The following is a 21504-nucleotide window of genomic DNA, read 5'->3' as shown; positions in this document are numbered from 1 at the left end:
ACTGAAAGGAAAGGACATTGGAAAATGGTTCAAAGAGGCATAAAGAAATAAAGACCTACGATAAAGGTAACCATTTAGGTAATTAAAAATGCCTGTATTATTGTAGTGCATTGTTTGGTATGTAACTCCACTTCTTACTTCATACAGGTACTAAAATGCAAATGCATAAAAAGTAATGATAAATCTTTGGTTGTAGACATACAGTGTGCAAAGATATAAGTGGTAACAATTACAAAAACAAAAAGGGGGAAAGGGGTATAGGAAAAACATACGTGCATGCTATTGAAGTTAAGTTGGTATCAAACTAAATATGATAGTTATATATTTAGGATATTAAATTTTAACCCTGTGGTAGCCACAAGAAAAATAGATGAAAAATATATCCAGAGAGAAAAGAGAAGGCATTCGATATGGTGCAACACACAAAAAATCAAGTAAATATAAAAGTAGGCATTAATGGAACAATTGAGGGACAAAAAAGGTATAAGACATTATTTTAGATTCCTAGGCTGCTCCAAGCAAATACCATAAAATGGTTCAGATTAAACAATGGGAACTTATTCGCTTATGGTTAGAGTCCAGGAAAATATCCAAATCAATTCATCATCAAGGCAATGCTTTGTTACCGAAGACTGGCTGCCTACGATCCTTGGCTGCTCTGCTAGATAGCAAGGCACATTATGACATCTGCTAGTCTCTTCTTTCTCTTCTGAATTGTGTTGACATCAGCTTCTTGTTCCTGAGGTTTTCTCTTTCTTTCTGTATTCATTCCACTTATAAAGGACTCCAGTAAAAGGATTAAGACTCATCCTCAATGAGGTGGGTAAAACTTAACTGAAGTAGCCTCATCCAAAGATCCTACTTAAATGGGTTCACACCCAACAGGAATGGATTAACTTTTAAGAATGTTTTTCATGGATACATACAGCTCCAAACCACCACAGACATACAAAGTAGCAAAATGGCAGAAAAAGTCCTGCCTTATCTGTAGTGACTTTAAATGTAAATAGATTAAACTCTTCAGTCAAAAGACAGACACTGAATGGATACAAAAGCATGACCCAACTATGTATGTGTCTGCAAAAGACTCACCTTAAATTCAAAGATACAAGCTGATTGAGAGTGAAAGGATGCAAAAAAAGTATATCATGCAAGTTGTAACCAAAAGAGAGCTGGGGTGGCTATTCTAATATCAGAAAAAATAGAATTTACATCAAAAACAGTTATGAGGGACAATGTCAGTCATTATCTACTATAAAGGGGACAATTCAACAGAAAGATTTAACAATTATAAATATTTATGCCCTAAGAGCAGAGATCCAAAATATATGAAAGAAATAACTGAATGATTTGAAGGGAGAAATTGATGGTTCTACATTAATAATAGGATACTTCTATACAACAATTTCAATATGTATAGAATATCTAGTCAGAAGATAAATAAGGAAACTCAAGAGGTGAACAATACTCTGAACCAACTAGACCTAACAGAAATATGTAGAACACTTCACCCAACAATAACAGAATGCACATTCCTCTTGAGTGCACATGGATAATTCTCCATGATACCATAAGCAGTGTCACAAAACAAGTCCTACTAAATTCAAAAATAATTAAATCTTACAATGTATATTCTCCTAATACAGCAGAATTAAACTAGAAATCAATAATAAAGGAGAAATGGAAAATTCCCAAATATGTGGAAATTAAACAACATATTCTTGAACAACCAGTGGGTTAAAGAGGAGATTACAGGCAAAATTAGGAAATATCTTAAGAGAATTAAAATAAAAATACAATATTTCAAAACTTAATGGGATGCAGTGAAGGCAGTGCTGAGAGGGAGATTATAGTTCTGAATGCATACATTAAAAAAGAAGAAACACTTCAAATCAGAGACCCAACCACAAAACTGGAAGAACTAGAAAAAGAAGAGCAAATGAAACCCAAAGCAAGCAGAATGAAGGAAATAAAGATTTGTACAGAGATAAATGAAATAAAAAACAAACAAACAATAGAGAGAATCAACAAAACCAAATATTGGTTCTTTGATAACCTAGATGAAATGGACAATTCTTAGAAACACACAAACTACCTACCTTGACTCAAGGAAAAACAGAAAATCTCAACAAAACAATCACCAGTAAAGAGATTGAATTGGTAATCAAAAACCTCCTAACAAAGAGAAGCCCAGGACCAGATGGTTTCACAGGGGAATTCTACCAAACATTCCATAAAGACTTAACTCCAATTCTGCTCAAACTCTTCCAAAAAATTTTAAGAAGAGGGAACACTCCCCAATTCATTCTAGAAGGCCAAAATTGCTCTTATGCTAAAGCCAGATAAAGATATCAAAGAAAGGAAGACTACAAACCAGTATCTCTTATGACTATAGATGCAGAAATCCTCAACAAAATATCAGGAAACTGAATCCAACAGGATAATAACAGAAGTATACACCATGATCAAGTGGTATTTATCCCTGGTGTACAAGGTTGGTTCAATATAAGAAAATCAATTAATATAATATGCCACATTTACATGATGAAGGAAAGAAAACACATGATCATCTCAATTGGTGCAGAAAAGACATTTGACAAAATCCAGTACTGCTTCTTGATGAAAACATTTAGAACACTATGAATAGAAGGAGGCTGTCTCAACATGATAAAGGGCAAATATGAAACACTCACAGCTAACCTCCTACTTAATGGTGAAAGACTGAAAGATTTCCCTCTGAGTTCAGGAACAAGATAAAGATGCCCAATGTCAACACTGTTATTCAACATTGTACTGACCATTGCAGCCAGAACAATTAGGCAAGAAAAAGAAATACAAGATATCCAAATTGGAATAGAAGAAGTAAAACTTTTCCTATTTGCAGATGTTCTAGAAATTCCTGAAAAATCCACAGCAGAGTTCCTAGAGCTAATAAATGAATTCAGCAGAATAACTGGCTGGGTATAAGATCAACAACCAAAATTAATAGTGTATGTACAGAAACAGTAAACAGTTGGAAGAAGAAATCATGAAGAAATTCCATTCACAATAGCAACTAAAAGAATCAAATATGTAGAAATAAATCTAACCAAAGATGTAAGGGGCTTGTACATGGACAAACACAAAACATTGCTCAAAGAAAACAGAGAAGACCTAATAAATACATGGAAGGGCATTCTGTGATCATGGATTGGAAGACTATCATTATGATGTCAATCCTTCGATTTACAGAGCAATTTACAGATTCAGTGCAATCCCAATCAAAATTCCAACATTCTTTATAGATGTGGGAAAGCCAGTAATCAAATTGATGTGAAAAGGTAAGGGGCCACAGGTAGCTAAAGACATCTTGAAAAGGGAGAATGAAGTTAGGAGGCTCACACTTTCTGATCTTAAACTTGTTACAAAGCCGACAGTAATCAAAACAGCATGATAATGAGCACAAGGACAGACATATAGAGTGATAGAATTGAATTGAGAGCTCAGAAATCAACCCCCACATTTATGGCTGACTTAGTTTTGACAAGGTGACAATGACCACTCGTTTGGGAAAGAATAGTTTCTTCAACAAATGTTGCTCCAAAGCTGGATCTCCATTTCCAAAATAGATAGATAGATAACCCTAACCTCACACTGTATATAAAAATCAACTCATAACGGATCAGTGAACTAAATATAAGAGCCAGAACTATCAAACTCCAAAGAAAATGAAGGGAAGCATCTTCAGGACCTTGTGTTAGGCAATGGTTTCTTAGACTTTACACCCAAAGCACAGGCAACAAAATAGAAAATATTTAAATTGGGCCACATCAAAATTAAAAACTTTTGTTCCTCAAAGGACTTGTTCATGAAAGTAAAATGACATCCTACAGAATGGGAGTAAATGGAAACCACATATCTGATAAATGTTTATATTCAGCATATAGAAAGAAGTCCTTCAACTTAACAAAAAGACAAAACCCAATTTAAAAATGAGCAGTATACTTGACTAGCATCTCAGAGAAGATATACAAATGGCCAGAGAGCTCATGAAAAGATGCTCAACATCATTAGCCATCAGGAAAATGCAAATCAAAATCACCATGAAATACTGTTTCACGCAACAACATGTATGGACCTTGAAGACCTCATGTTGAATGAAATAAGCCAGACACAAAAGGGCAAATATTGTATGATCTCACTGATTTGAAATAATTAGTATAAGCAAACTCATAGAGTCAGAATCCAGAACATAGGTTACTAGAGGATGGAGTGCGGCTAGGGAATGGTAAATTAAGGCTTGAAATGTATAGGGTTCCTATTTGGAATGGTGGAAATATTTTGATAATGGATGGTGGTGGTGGTAGCACAACATTGTTAACATAATTAACCACACTGAAATATATATCTGAATATGATTAAAAGGGGAAATGTTAGATCGTATGTATAGTTAGTAACAGGATAAAAAAAATTTTTTTAATTCCATGGAACTATACTACACAGTGAACCCCAAGTTAAACCATAAACTGTAGTTACTAGTACAGTTATAACAATGTACTGTCATCAGTCATAACAGATATTCCACACCAATGCAAGGAGTTAATAATAGGGTGGTATTTCAGTTTGCTAAAACTGCTGGAATGCAATATACCAGAAATAGATTGGCTTTTACAATGGGGGTTTATTAGTTCACAAATTTATAGTTCTAAGGCCATGAAAATGTCCCAGTTAAGACATCAACAGGACATACCTTCTCTGATGAAAGACTGATGACATCTAGGGTCCCTCTGTCACATGGGAAGGCACATGGTCTGAGTTCTGCTGGCCTCTCCTGGGTTTAGCTTCTGGTTTCCATTGCTTTCTCCAAAATGTCTCTGGGCTTCTGTCTTAGATTCTCTTGCATATCCTTGCTTCTCCCAGGGTGTTCTCTTTCTAAGCGTCTCTCCAAAATGTCTCTGCCATTTATTTTTGCATAGAAGACTCCAGCAAGTGGATTAAGACCCACCTTGAATGGGCAGGGTCACATCACCATAGAAACAACCTAATCCGAGAGTCGGGCAAGATGGCGGCATAGAGAGGAGTGGAAGCTAAGTAGTCCCCCTGGAACAACTACAAAAAACCAGAAACAACTAGTAAATAATCCAGAATAACTGCAGGGGGACAAACGAGACCATCCACTCATCATACACCAACCTGAATTGGGAGGAATGCCCGAGAACACAGCATAAAATCTGTAAGTAAAACCTGCGGAACCATGTCGGGAGACCCCCTCCCCCATAGCCCGAGCTGCGGAGCCGCGTGGTGCCACAGAGAAGCTCTCACCCGGCAAGCAAATACAGCTCAGCTGAGCTCCAACTGGGGTTTTAAGTAGCGAGTGTGAACTGCTCACTACAGGTACGCATCCCCAAAAAACAGACAGAGGCTTTGGGTGACGACTGACCTGGGAGAGCCGGAGGGTTGCCTTGGACTGGGTCTGAAGGGGACTATCTGTTTCTTTTTCGGCTCAGTGGAGAAAGCCCCAGTCATTTTCAGTTTCCAGGGCTGTGAAGTGGAGAAGGGTGGAGACAGCACAAGCAGAGAGCGAGACCATTGAAATGCTAATGACCTCCACCTGAGGGGTCTGTCTTCTCTAGGAGGAAAGGGGTGGGGCCCTTTCCATTCAGAACCAGACCCCAGAGCCTGGGGGAACACGGCCATACCTCCTCACACCAGTCAAGAATTATAGGCTAACAGGCGTCACCTGCTGGGCAGAAAAGCACAGTGACCCGAGGCATCAAAGGGTGGAGCAATTTTTTAAGACACACCCGCAGGGAAACCAGATACTGAATATTCCTTCCCTCTGGGACCTGAGCCCGTTCTGGTCTGAGAAAACCCGATTTGGATAGCCAAGGAAACCATGCCTAGACAACAGAAAATTACAGCCTACACTAAGAAAAACAAAGTTATGGCCCAGTCAAAGGAACAAACGTACACTTCAACTGAGATACAGGAATTTAAACAACTAATGCTAAATCAATTCAAAAAGTTTAGAGAAGATATTGCAAAAGAGATAGAGGCTGTAAAGGAAGAACTGGACATGTATACGGCAGAAATCAAAAGTTCAAAAAACCTGCTAGTAGAATCTATGGAAATGAAAGGCACAACACAAGAGATGAAAGACACAATGGAAACATACAACAGCAGATCTCAAGAGGCAGAAGAAAACACTCAGGAAGTGGAGAACAAAACACCTGAAAGCCTACACACAAAGGAGCAGATGGAGAAAAGAATGAAAAAATATGAGCAACGTCTCCGGGAACTCAAGGATGAAACAAAGTACAATAATGTACGTATCATTGGTGTCCCAGAAGGAGAAGAGAAGGGAAAGGGGGCAGAAGCAATAATAGAGGAAATAATTAATGAAAACTTCCCATCTCTTATGAAAGACATAAAATTACAGATCCAAGAAGCGCAGCGTACTCCAAACAGAAGAGATATGAAGAGGCCTACACCAAGACACTTAATAATCAGATTATCAAATGTCAAAGACAAAGAGAGAATCCTGAAAGCAGCAAGAGAAAAGCAATCCATTACATACAAAGGAAGCTTAATAAGAATATGTGCCGATCTCTCAGCAGAAACCATGGAGGCAAGAAGGAAGTGGTGTGATATATTTAAGATACTGAAAGAGAAAAACTGCCAACCAAGAATCTTGTATCCAGCAAAGCTGTCCTTCGAATATGAGGGAGAGCTCAAAATATTTTCTGACAAAGAGACACTGAGAGACTTTGTGAACAAGACACCTGCCCTACAGGAAATACTAAAGGGAGCACTACAGGGTGATAGAAGACAGGAGTGTGTGGTTTGGAACACAATTTTGGGAGATGGTAGCACAACAATGTAAGTACACTGAACAAAGGTAACTATGAATATGGTTGAGAGAGAAAGATGGGGAGCATATGAGACACCACAAGAAAGGAGGAAAGATAAAGACTGGGACTGTGTAACTTGGTGAAATCTAGAGTATTCAACAATTGTGATAAAATGTACAAATATGTTCTTTTACGAGGGAGAACAAGCAAATGTCAACCTTACAAGGTGTTAAAAATGGGGAGGCATTGGGGGAGGGATGCAATCAGCATAAACTAGAGACTGTAACTAATAGAATCATTGTATTATGCTTCCTTTAATGTAACAAAGGTGATATACCAAGGTGAATGCAGATAAGAGGGGGGGATAGGGGAGGCATGTTAGACACTTGACATTGGTGGTATTGTCTGATTCTTTATTCTACTTTGATTTAAGGTTATTTTTCCTTTTGCTGCTTCCTAGCTGTCATTTTTTTTTGTTTGTTTCCTCTTTCTTTTGCCTCTCTACCTTCTTTGACTCTCCCTCCTGCCTTGTGGAAGGAATGTAGATGCTCTTGCTTAGTATGAGCAGAATGTTCAATTAGGATGAACTTAAATGTTTGGAAATGAACGGGTGTTGGTAGCAAGATGTGAGAATAACTAACAGCGCCGAATGGTGTGTGAATGAGGTGGAAAGGGGAAGCTCAGAGTCATATATGTCACCAGAAGGAAAGTTGGAGGTCAAAAGATGGAAATGTATAAAACTGAATCCTATGGTGTGCAATGTCCATGATCAACTGTACAAATACTAGAAATCATTTCATGAACCAGAACAAATATATGACAATACAATTAGAAGTTAATAATAGAGGGGCATATAGGGAAGAGCTGTATACCTATTACAAACTATATACTACAGTTAGTAGTATTTCAACATTTTTTCATAAACAGTAACAAACGTACTATATCAATACTAGGAGTCAACAATTGAGGGGGGTTGGTTAGGGATAAGGGAGGTTTAGAGTTTCCTTTTCTTTTTTTCTTTTTTCATCTTTCACTTTATTTCTTGTCTGGAGTAATGAAAAGTTTCTAAAAATTGAACAAAAATTAAGTGTGATGGATGCACGGATGTATGAGGGTACCCAGGGGCAAGTGATTGTACACTTTGGATCTTTGGATAATTGTATGGTATCTGAACAATCTCAATAAAAATGGAAAAAAAAAAATAGGGGAAGGAAACAAACAAACAGACAAAGGCACCCAGCATTCTTTTTTACTTTAATTGCTCTTTTTCACTTAAATTATTATTATTGTTATTTTTGTGTGTGTGGTAATGAAGATGTCAGGGATTGATTTTGGTGATGAATGTACAACTATGTAATGGTACTGTGAACAATCGAATGTACGATTTGTTTTGTATGACTGCATGGTATGTGAATATATCTCAATAAAATGAATATAAAAATTAAAAAAAAAAAAAAAAGAAAGAAACAACCTAATCCAAAGCTCCCACCCACAATAAGTCTGCTCCCCCAAGACTGTATTAAAAGAACATAGTCTTTTCTGGGGTACATAACAGCTCCAAACCAGCACACGTAGTATATGGGACCTGTATTTTATATATGATTGTTTTATAAACCCACAACTTCTCTAAAAAAAAAAAGAAAAAAAACGAATATATTATCAACATTTTTAAATTTTTGCTAATCTAATTAGATGAGAAATGGTAGCTTATTATAGTTTTATTTGCATTTCTTTTAAAGTAAGTAAAGTTGAACAATGTTTCATTTGCGTAAGCATTTTTATATAATTTTTGTGACTTGTCTAATAATATCTTTTGCCTATTTTTGTATTGGATGTTTTATCTTTTTCCCCCCTCAATATTTTAAAGTTCTCTATTAGCAATGTTAGCCATTTCTTTGTGGTACATGTTACAAATATTTTTTTCCAGTGTGCATTTGTCTTTCAATTTTACTTGTGTTGTTTTTGGTCATGCATAAGTTGTTTTTGTTTTTTTTTTAAATATATATTGTCGAATTTATCGATTTTTTATTGCAACTGGATTTTGTTGGAGAGTTTGAAAGCCTTCCTCTACAATTAGTTAGAATGAAATACACCCTTATTTTCTTCCAGTTTTTGTGTGGTCTCTCTGAATTTATTTTTTACATGATGAGAAATATAGATCTAATTTTATCCTTTTCCAAATGACTATATAGTCCCAATACGATTTATTAAAAACTACTTCTTTGCCCCAGTGATTTGAGATAACATCTGTTTTATATATTAAATTTCTATATGTACTTGCTTCTAGACTTTCTGTTTTAGGCAGTTCACCAGTACCACACTGTTTTCAAGTGTTTTAGATATCGAGACTTTGAAATTTATTTTAATATCTGTTAGGCCTAGTAATTCTGTCCCCCTCCTCCCCCATATAACTCATTGTTTTCAGTGTTTTCCTAGCTTTCTTGCTTGTTTATTTTTCCAGATGAACTTTAGTGTCACCTTATCCAGTACCAACAAAAAGATGTGTTGGTATATTTATTGGTATCATATTAATTTATAAGTTAGCTTAAGAAAAGCAATCATTTTTTTAATATTCATTTTATTGAGATATATTCACATACCACACAGTCATACAAAACAAATAGTACATTCAATTGTTCACAGTACCATTACATAGTTGTACATTCATCACCAAAATCAATCCCTGGCACCTTCATTAGCACACACACAAAAATAACAAGAATAATAATTAAAGTGAAAAAGAGCAATTAAGGTAAAAAAGAACACTGGGTACCTTTGTCTGTTTGTTTGTTTCCTTCCCCTATTTTTCTACTCATCCATCCATAAACTAGACAAAGTGGAGTGTGGTCCTCATGGCTTTCCCAATCCCATTGTCACCCCTCATAAGCTACATTTTTATACAATTGTCTTCAAGATTCATGGGTTCTGGGTTGTAGTTTGATAGTTTCAGGTATCCACCACCAGCTACCCCAATTCATTAGAACTTAAAAAGGGTTGTCTATATTGTGCATAAGAGTGCCCACCAGAGTGACCTCTTGGCTCCTTTTGGAATCTCTCTGCCACTGAAGCTTATTTCATTTCCTTTCACATCCCCCTTTTAGTCAAGAAGATGTTCTCCATCCCATGATGCCGGGTCTGCATTCCTCCCCGAGAGTCATATTCCACGTTGCCAGGGAGATTCACTCCCCTGGGTGTCTGATCCCACGTCGGGGGGAGGGCAGTGATTTCACCTTTCAAGTTGGCTTAGCTAGAGAGAGGGGGCTTCATCGGAGCAACAAAGAGGCACTCGGGAGGAGGCTCTTAGGCACAATTATAGGTAGGCCTAGCCTCTCCTTTGCAGCAACAGTCTTCCCAAGGGCAAATCCCATGGTAGAGTGCTCAATCCATCAAACCACCAGTCCCCTATGTCTGTGGGTATGTTAGCAACCATTGAGGTAGGGCAGGCCAATACCCCTGCATTCTCCACCAGCTCCTCAAGGGGGCTCTGCATATTTTTTTTCTTGTTTGTTTTTTTTTCCTAAATCAACTGTATGAAAACTAAAAAAATTAAAAAAAAAAACATGCAATAAAAGAACATTTCAAAGAGACCATAACAAGGGAGTAAGAAAAAGACAACTAACCTAAGATAACTACTTTACTTCCAACATGTTCCTACTCTACCCCAAGAAAGTAACCTAATATAGCAACATTTCTGTGAACTTGTTCCTACTATACCCATCAGAAATTAACAGACCATAGTCATTCCTGGGCATTCCCAGAACATTAAATTTACCCATGATAGCTTATCTGTTCTTCTTGGATTGTTGTTCCCCCTTCCTTAATTGCTCTCTATCTCTAGTTCCCCTACATTCTACATTATAAACCATTTGTTTTACATTTTTCAAAGTTCACATTAGTGGTAGCATATAATATTTCTCTTTTTGTGCCTGGCTTATTTCGCTCAGCATTATGTCTTCAAGGTTCATCCATGTTGTCATATATTTCACGACATCGTTCCTTCTTACTGCCGTGTAGTATTCCATCATATATATATACATCACATTTTATTTATCCATTCATCTGTTGAAGGACATTTGGGTTGTTTCCATCTCTTGGCAATTGTGAATAATGCTGCTATGTACATTGGCATGCAGATATCTGTTCGTGTCACTGCTTTCCGATCTTCCGGGTATATACCAAGTGCAATCGCTGGATCAAAGGGTATCTCTATATCTAGTTTTCTAAGGAAGTGCCAGACTGACTTCTAGAGTGGCTGAACCATTATACAGTCCCACCAACAATGAATAAGAGTTCCAATTTCTCCACATCCCCTCCAGCATTTGTAGTTTTCTGTTTGTTTAATGGCAGCCATTCTAATTGGTGTGAGATGGTATCTCATTGTGGTCTTAATTTGCATCTCTCTAATAGCTAGTGAAGTTGAACATTTTTTCATGTGTTTCTTGGCCATTTGTATTTCCTCTTCAGAGAACTGTCTTTTCATATCTTTTGCCCATTTTATAATTGGGCTGTCTGTACTATCGTCATTGAGTTGTAGGATTTCTTTATATATGCAGGATATCAGTCTTTTGTCAGATACATGGTTTCCGAAAATTTTTTCCCATTGAGTTGGCTGCCTCTTTACCTTTTTGAGAAATTCCTTTGAGGTACAGAAACTTCTAAGCTTGAGGAGTTTCCATTTATCTATTTTTTCTTTTGTTGCTTGTGCTTTGGGTGTAAAGTCTAGGAAGTGGCTGCCTAATACAAGGTCTTGAAGATGTTTTCCTACATTATCTTCTAGGAGTTTATGGTACTTTCTTTTATATTGAGATCTTTGGTCCATTTTGAGTTAATTTTTGTGTAGGGTGTGAGGTAGGGGTCCTCTTTCATTCTTTTGGATATGGATATCCAAGTCTCCCAGCCCCATTTGTTGAAAAGACCATTATGACCCAGTTCAGTGACTTTGGGGGCCTTGTCAAAGATCAGTTGGCCATAAATCTGTGGGTCTATCTCCAAATTCTCAATTCGATTCTATTGATCTATATGTCTATCTTTGTGCCAAAAACATTCATTTTTATGTTTAGTTTTCCTATCCAATAATGAGATGTATTTTCATTTCTTTAATTCTATTTTTTATCAGAAATATTCTATAGTTTTCTTTATTGTTTTTGTACATCTCTTTTTATTTCTAAGTATATTTTTATCACTATTATAAATGGGGTTTTCTCCTAACATTAAATCTTCTAAGTGGTTATTAATGTATATGAAAGCTACCTTCATGAAATTTTTAATTCTTTGAACAGGTTTTATCATTAATTCTTTACAGAGTTTTGTGGGTACACTATCTTGTCATCTGTACACCGATATTTTTATTTTTTCTTTTTCAACTCTTAATGGTTTAAATTGTTTTATTTTATATAATTGCTTGGGTTAATACTTCTAGTAAAATTTTAATAGTAATAGAAATATTGGAAATCCTTTGTTTCTGACATTACTATAAATGCCTCTGGTGTTTTCCAGTTAAGTAATATAATGGCTTTAGGATTGATGTCAGAATATTTTTTCATGTTAAGGACATATCTGTGTTCATCAATTCCTCTTTCCCTGAGTCCTTTTTATTAAGAGGAGATGTTGAATTTTGTCAAGGTCTTTTTCAGCATTTATGGAGGGAATTATTTAACTTTTCTCCCTAAACTTATTGATAGTAATTACATTAATGGAATACTAAAATTGAACCATCTTTGTATTCTTTTTGCATATCTATTGGTCATGGTGTATTGTTAATGTGGTGTTGGAATCTATTCACTAATATTTTATTTTGTAGTTTTACATCAATATTCATAAGTGATATTAGTCTTTTAATTTTCTCATGCTATCTTTATCAATTTAAGTATAAATGTTATATTTCATGAAACAAGGTATAAGTTTTCCTTCATGTTCTATGCTTTGACAGTTTATTTAGCATTGGGATTATATCATCTCTAAAAGTTTGATTTTTGACACACCATGTATATAAATATAATTTCTAACAAGTATAACAAAAAGGTGGCAGGGATGGGGGGGTAAAGGAACTGTGTATACTATTTAAGTTAAGTTGGCATCAAATCAAAAGTGATTGTTAAAGATTTAGGATGTTAAAATTAAAATGTTCAGAAAATATCTGAAAAATATATTTTTCAGATGGAAATGAGAAGGGGCTCAAAATGCTACAATACAAAAAAATCATAAATATGAAAGCAGGCATTAATGGAAGAATGGAGGAACAAAAAAGGTAAAAGACTTACAGATGTTAAACAGCAAAATGGCAGAAGAAAGCCCTGCATTATCAGTAGTTAATTTAAATGTAAATTGATTAAACTTTTTAGTCAAAAGGTAGAGATTGACAGATTGGATAAAAGTGTGTGAACAAACTGTATGGTGTTTACAGGAGAGTCACCTTAAATTGAAAGACAGAAGTAGGCTTAAAGTGAAAGGATGAAAAAATATATATGCATGCAAATAGTAAATGAGAACTGGGGTATCTATACTAATATCAGATAAATAGAACTTAAGTCATAAATGTTACAGGGGACAAAGAAGGTAACTATATACTAATAAAGGGACCAATTCAAGACATAATTAGACTGAAAGTAAAAGGATGGAAAAATATGTAGCATGCAAATAGTAGCCAAAAGACTCTGGGGTACAAATACTAATACCAGATAAAACAGACTCTGAGTCAAAAACTGTTTTGAGGGACAAAGAATGTCACTATATACTGATAAAGGGGTCAATTCAGCAAGAAGACATAATTATAAATATACATGCAACCTAATGGCAGAGCCCCAAAATATATGAAGCAAATTTTGATAGATTGGAAGGGAGAAATAGATGGTTTTACATTAATAATAGGAGACTTCAATACACCTCTTTCAACAGTGGATAGAACATCTAGAAAGAAGGTCAATGAGGAAATAGAAGACATGAATGATACTATAAACTAACTAGAACTACAGACTTTTATAGAATGCTTCACCCAACGGCAGCAGAATATACATTTTCCTCTAGTATACATGGATCAATCTCCAGAATAGACTATATATTAAGTCACAAAGCAGGTCTCAATATATTAAAAAATATTGAAATCATACACTGTATATTTCTGACTACGATGGAATGAAGCTATAAATCAATTACAGAAGAACTGGAAAATTCACAAATATGTGGAAAGTAAACAATGCACTCTTAAACAACACATGGTCAAAGAAGAAATCAGAAGTAAAATTAGGAAATATCTTGAGGTGAGTTAAAATAAAAATACAACATAAAATTTATGAGATGCAGAAAAGGAAGTGCTGAGAGGGAAATTCATAGCTCTACATGCCTACAATAAAAAAATAAAAGGAAGAAAGATCTCCATTTAGAGACTTAACTAAAAAAAGTAGAGGAACTAGAAAAGGAAGAGCAAACTAAACGCAAAGTAAGCAGAAGGAGGAAATAACTAAGATTAGAGAAAAATGAAATAGAGAATAGAAAAACAATAAAAGAAGTCAACAAAGCAAAAAGTTATTATTTGAAAAAAGTCAATAAAATCAACAAATCTTTGGCTACACTGACAAAGAAAAAAAGAAAAGGGATACAAATAACTAAAATCAGAAATTAAAGGGGAACATTACTACTGACTCCACAGAAATAAAACAGATTATAAGAAGGTGCTATGAACCACTGTATGCCAACAAATTCGGTAACCTAGATGAAACAGACAAATTCTTAGAAATACACAAACTGTCTACACTGAATCAAGAAAAAATAGAAGAATCAACAGACTAATAAGTAGTAAAGATATTGAATCAATATCAAACACCCCAGCAAAGAAAGGCCCAGGACCAGATGGCTTCACAGGGGAATTTTATCAAACATTTTAGGAAGAATTAACCCCAATCCTGCTCAAACAGTTTAAAATTGGAGGGGGGGAACACTCCTTAACTCATACTGTGATGCCAGCATCATCCTATTACCAAAACCAGATAAAGAAAACACAAGAAAATAAAGCTACAGACCAATATCCCTTATAAATGTAGATGCAAAAATGCTCAAAAAATACTTGCAAAGGAATCCAACAGCACATTAGAAGAATTATAATCATGATCAAGAAGGATTTCTCTCAAGTATGCAAGGGTGGTTCAACATAAGAAAATAAATTAACATAATATGCTACATTAGTAAAATGAAGGGGGAAAAACATATGGTCATCTGAATTGATACAGAAAAAGCATTTGACAAAATCCAGCACCCCTTATTGATGATTAAAACAAACAAACAAACAAACAAACACTTAGGAAAACTAGGAATAAAAGGAAATTTCCTCAACATGACAAAGGGCAAATAAGAAAAACCCACAGCTGGCATACTTAATGGTAGAGGACTAAACACTTTCCCTCTAAGATCAGGAACAAGACAATGATGCCACTGGCACCACTATCATTCAGTATTGTCTGGAAGTTGTAGCCAGAGCAATTAAGCATGAAAAAGAAATAAAAGGAATCCAAATAGGAAACAAAGAATTAAAATTTTCCCTGTTTGCAGATAACATGGTTGTGTATACAGAAAACCCAAAAAATCTACAACAAACCTTCTAGAACTAATAAATGAATTCAGCAAAGTGGCACGTACAGTCTCAACATGCAAAAATCACTAGTGTTTCTATACACTAGTAATGAACAGTCTGAAGAGGGCATCAAGAAAACAATTCTGTTACAACATGCACTAAAAGATAAATATCTAGGAATAAATCTAACCAAGGATCCATAGACTTATATACAGAACTCTACAGGATGTTGCTAAAAGAAATCAAAGAAGACCTAAATAAATGAAAAGATATTTTATGTTCATGGATTGGAATACTAAATATTAAGATGTCAATTCTACCCAAGGTGATTTATACATTTGGCACAGTCCCAAACAAAATTCCAACCACTTTCTTTGCAGAAATGGAAAAGCCAATCATTAAATTTATATGGAAGGGTAAGTGGTCCCAAATAGCCAAAACCATTTTGAAAAAGAACAAAGTTGGAGGATTCACACTCCCTGATCTTAAAATTTATCACAAAACCTTAGTAATCACGGTGCTGGCACAAGGATAGAAATATAGACCCATGGAATCAAATTGAGAGTTCAGAAATAAGTCCTTATGTTTATGGCCAACTGATTTTTGACAGGAGTGCTAAATCCACTCAGTAGGAAAAGAATAGTTTCTTCAACAAATGGTGCTCAGAAAACTGGATGTCTGTATGCAAAAGAATGAAGGTGGGTCCCTACCTCACACCATATACAAAAATCAACTCAAATGGATCAAAGACCTAAATTTAAAAGCCAAAATTGTAAAATTCCTAGAAGAAAATATAGAGAAGCATCTCTAGGCATTGGTTTCTTAGACTTTACACCCAAAGCATGAGCAACAAATGAAAAAAACAGAAAATGTGACCTTATAAAATTAAAAACTGTGCATATCAAAGGACTACCTCACAGAATGGGAGAAAATGTTTGGAAACCACATATCCAATAAGGGTTTACTGTCTATAGATTATATAAAGAAATCCTAAAAGTCAACAATAAAAAAGACAAACATCCCAATTTAAAAATAGACAAAAGACTTGAATAAACATTTCTTTAAAGAAGATATGTGGATGGCCAATAATCACATGAAAGGATGCTCAAAATCATTAGCCATTAGGGAAATGCAAACCATAACACAAGGAGATACCATTTCATAGCCACTAGAAAGGCTACTATTTTTAAAAAGTTGAAAATTGCAAGTGGAAAAATAGGAACACTCATTCATTTTTGGTGGGAAGGTAAAATGGGACAACTTCTGTGGAAAACAGTTTTGTGGTTTATCAGAGATTAAATCTAGAGTTGCCATATGGACCCAGTAATCCCAGTGTCCAAAAGAATTGAAAGCAGGAACTTGAACAGATATTTGTACACCAGTGTTCATAGCAGCATTATTCACTGTTTCCAATAGATGCAGGTAACCCAAGTGTTCATCAACAGATGAATAGATAAGAAAACTATGGTATATACATATAATAGAATATTATTCAGCCATAAAAGAATGAAGTTATGATAAATGTCAACATGTATGAACCTTGAAGCCATCATTTTGAGTGAAGTAAGCCAAATAGAAAAGGACAAATAGTGTATACTCTCATAATATGAAATAATTTGAATAAGCAAATTCACAGAGTCACAAACTAGAATATTAATTATCAGGAGCTAAGCTGGGGGTAGGGATTGGGGAGTTAATGCTTAATTGGTACATAATTTCCATTTGGGGTGATGAGAAAGTTTTGGTAATGGATGGTGGTGTTAGTAACATAATATTGTGAACATCATTAACTGCACATAATTATATATTTGAATATGGCTAAAAGTGGAATTTTTGGGTTATATATATTTTACTAGAATTAAAATTTTTAAAGAAAATGCTGTAAGAATGGGTAACACAAACAGTGAACTCTGATGTAGACTATGTCATATAGTTAGTGTAATTATAATAATATTGTTTCATCAATTGTATCAAGGGTGCTTCATTAATGTATTAATAATAGGAAAACTGGGTGTGTGGGGGGGATATGGGAAGTTTGTATTTACATGATTTTTCTGTAAACCTACAACTTCTTGATATACAGTAAAAAATTTTTAAAAATTAATCAATTTACTATGTTAACAGTATAAAGGAGAAAATCATATAATTATCTCAATTGTTGCAGAAAATCATCTTTCAAAATTCAATGCCTATCATGATTTTAAAAAAAAACTTTAAGCAATCTAGGAATAGAATGTAACTTCCTCGGTTTGATAAAAGGTATGTACAAACATACGTATAACCAACATCATCCTTAGTAGTGAGAGACTGCTTTCTGCCTAAAATCGTGAACAAACCAAGGATTTCTCCTCTCACCACTTTTAGTCCACCTTTTACTGGAGGGCCAAAGTAGTCAGTAAGCCAAGGAAAACAAATAAAGGGTGTTTAGATTGGAACAGAAGAAGTAAAACCACCTTTATTCATACACAACGTGACCACATGTGTAGAAAATTCTCAGAAATATACAGAAGACTTACTGGATCTAGTAAATGAGTTCAACAAGCTTTCAACATATAAGTCAGTATACAAAAATTAATTTTTTTCTTTCTACTAGCAAATATCAGTTGGAAATTGAAATTTTAAAATACCACATATAATAGCATTTTAAAAAATGAAATAGAGAAGCTTGACAGAATACGTATAAAACTTATACACCAAAAATTACAAAATATTGCTGAAATAAATTAGACCCAAATAAGTGAGAATGTTGTCATTTTCGTGTATAGGAATATTCAATATTATTAAGATGTCAATACTCCCAAATTAATCTATAGATTCAATATAATCTCAATCAAAGTCGTAAGCTTTTTTTGTAGAAATAAATTTTGAAAAGATCTAGAATAGCCAAAATAATTTTTGCAAAAGATGAACAAAATTGGAGGTCTTACACCACCTGAGTTCAAGACAAAGCTACAATAGTCAAAACAGTGTTGTAGTGTTATAAGAATAGACATATAGATCAATAAAACTGAATAGAGAGTTCTGAAATAGACCCATGCACATACGGCGAATTAATTTTCAATAAAAGTACCAAAATAACTCAATGGAAAAAAATATAGTCTTTTCAACCAAAAGTACTGAAACAACTGAATGTCCTTATTTAAAAAGAAAGAAAGAAAGAAAACCCTTTCCTTACCCTATGCACAAAATGGATCACAGATCTAACTATAAAAACTAAAACTATAAAAACTAAAACAATAAAATTTGAAGAAAAACCAGATCTTTGCAAAAAGTGTGAATCATAAAAGAAAAAAATTTGGTATGAAATGGTATCTACTTGATTTCATCAATTTATTTCAGTTCTTTAAAAGAGATTAAAAATATTAAAAGGCAAGCCACAGACTGGAAGAAAATATTTGCAATGCAATATCTAACAAAGAACTTGTATCCAGAATACATAAAGTACTGTTACAACTCAATAATAAGATAGACTATACAAAAATGGGCAAAATATTTGAATATATGTGTCACCAAAGAAGTATGTAGATGGCAAGTAAGCACTTGAAAAAAATCTCAACATGATTTATCATCGTAGAAATACAGAATAAAACCAAACTGAGATACCACTACATACACATTAGGCTTAAATTTAAAAGTCCAACAATTCACATGGTTACAAAGATATGGTGCAAATGTAACTTCCAGCATTGATGATGATAATGTAAAATATATTTGTTTCCTATTGCTGTAACAAATTAGAACGTGGACATTGTCTTAGTTTCTAGGGCTTTCATAACAAAATACCACAAACTGGATGGCTTAGAACAACAGAAATTTATTCTCTTACAGTTCTGGGGGCAGAAGTCTGAAACTGAGGTGTCAGCAGGACCATGCTCCCTATGAAACCTGTGCTAAAGAAGCCTTCTTTGCCTCTTCTGTCCTCTGATATGTCAGCAAGCCTTGGCTTGTGGACGCATCACTCCAATCTTTGCCTCACATCTTCAAAGACCTTATTTCCAAATAAGGTCACATTCACAGGACCAGGGGTTAAAACGTGAACATATCATTTGGTGGATACCAGTTCAAGCCATATAGACAGCTTTGGATGGCCATTCATCTGACTACCACAGTCCATTCTCTGGACTCCAAAGATTCATGTCCACCCCACATGCAAAATACATTGCTCACTGTCCCTTTCACTCTACCTACTAAATGGTCTTGTGAGACCTTGGAATTTGTGACTGGACTGCACAAAAAGTTAATATCCTTGTTGCCATTTCATCTCCATTTCTCACAGTTTCCTAGCCTTGCGTAAAGATTAATTATTGGCATGTTTGTAGTTTCTCACTGGCATATATATCAGAGTGGTTTGGTTCTCAGAGGTTTCCACTGATTTAATTCTCTCTTCATGATATTCATTCTTGCTTGTAAAATTGCTGATCCCTATTCTTTTTTAAAACTGGTGCTTTGGTGTTTCTGCTCTAGACATGCTCTTTCTGTAATTAATCTTCCTCTGAAAACTTTTCCTGAATTTTTTATGTGCCTTTTATATTTCTGGAATTATGATTTTGCTATAGTTTGGTTTATTTTTAATAGAAGTTTTTATGCTAATGATTCCCTAATTGTACAAAAAAAAAGATAATTCATTTTTCCTAAATTGCTTGAATCGCAAATGATTGTTTTTCCTAAATTCTAATTGTGTCCTTTGTAATCTCCTTTGTTTCCTTTTTAAAACTTTCTTATCCTCTGGTATTGTTTAGAACTTCAGCTCCATTGTGGAATAGAGCCTTGCCTCATAAGTCTAAAGAAAAATGTTGAGACAATAAATAAAATGTGATCTCAGTTTTTTCTTTCATTCTTACCAAACTTTGAATAGGTGATGGAAAGTGAAGAGTTCATGTTGCTTCCAGCCAATCAACTCATTGATATAATATCTAGTGATGAGCTAAATGTTCGCAGTGAAGAACAAGTGTTCAATGCAGTGATGGCCTGGGTCAAATACAGTATTCAAGAAAGACGTCCTCAGTTACCCCAGGTAATGGTGGAAATGCTTCTCTAAGAAGCTGCATTGTACTAGGTGAAATAATTTATATTTGACTTGCAAAAATGAAACATATATCACTCTCCCTTATATTAGACTGCAAGAAAGCCCACATTTTTTTTTTTTTCAAATAATTAAGGAAATAAGTGTTTAGAAGCATTTTGACTGCTTATCATTGTGAACTTTTTGCTCCTTTGCTTACCCTCTCTTTTGCATCAACTGTAGGTTTGGGTTATAGCACAAGTTAGAACCTAAATAGGATAAAATGACCAAAAGAAAGGAAGGATGACAGTTATCATGCTTCCCTTCACTGTAGCTTGGAAATCCAACCTCACTTGGAAGAATAAACAGATGATACAAGGTCACTGAGTGAAATGTTTAAGATCCTGTCTTGTTATTCTAGTCTTTTACAAGTTAACAGGGTATTCTTCAGTAATGTTAATTAATTGAGTCCAACTATTTAAGTTGGTAATATAAAAGCTTTTACTGAAAACGTAAAATAGCATTCTGAAGTGACGTTAGTGTGCTTCAATTTCATGATTATTTTGTATTACTGAATTGATTAGAGTTAAATTTCATTTTTGTGCCTTTCATCTCTCTTTTTTCCTTATTATACCTTCCTGTTAGATCCCAAACAATTGGAAACACAGTAAATGAGCATGGGTCATGAACTCTCTTAAATATCTTGCAAATGGGAGCTTGTATCTTTAACAGTGTTTATTATCTCATAGGTGCTGCAGCATGTTCGTCTGCCTCTGCTTAGTCCCAAGTTCCTTGTGGGTACAGTAGGCTCTGATCCCCTCATCAAAAGTGATGAAGAATGCAGGTATTAATGGCCCTGGAAAGGAAAAACCAACAACTAAGCATCCCTGTTTTCTCCCAATTTCCTTATTTGTATTGCTACCTAAAAATTGCATTTCTTAGTGCTAAAACCAGGGTAGTTTTTAACGGGTTTTTCTTCTGGACTAGGGTCAGGAAGAGGAGATGGACGAAGAAAGGACTAAACTTCCAGTATTCCATTCCATTAGCTTTGTTGTTGTTGTTGTTGTTTTCCATTAGTTTTTTATGTGTGGTGCTTATTGATGTAGAAG

The 21504-nt window shown here is 34.8% G+C and overlaps 1 protein-coding gene across 2 annotated transcripts in view; it reads left to right on the top strand.

Moving 5' to 3' along the window:
• KLHL20 (kelch like family member 20) overlaps window positions 1-21504 on the top strand; it is an 89544-nt gene that overhangs the window by 37082 nt on the left and 30958 nt on the right. For both annotated transcript variants that reach the window (XM_037825323.1, XM_037825322.1), the window contains exons 4-5: window positions 20249-20407; window positions 21145-21239. In XM_037825323.1, the coding sequence (XP_037681251.1) occupies window positions 20249-20407; window positions 21145-21239 (254 nt within the window). The remainder of the gene's footprint in view (window positions 1-20248; window positions 20408-21144; window positions 21240-21504) is intronic.

Source organism: Choloepus didactylus, chromosome 2, assembly GCF_015220235.1.
Source record: "Choloepus didactylus isolate mChoDid1 chromosome 2, mChoDid1.pri, whole genome shotgun sequence".
Taxonomy (NCBI): Eukaryota; Metazoa; Chordata; class Mammalia; order Pilosa; family Megalonychidae; genus Choloepus; species Choloepus didactylus.
Note: the sequence above shows the minus strand (reverse complement) of the source record. Positions and strands in the feature narration are given on the sequence as shown.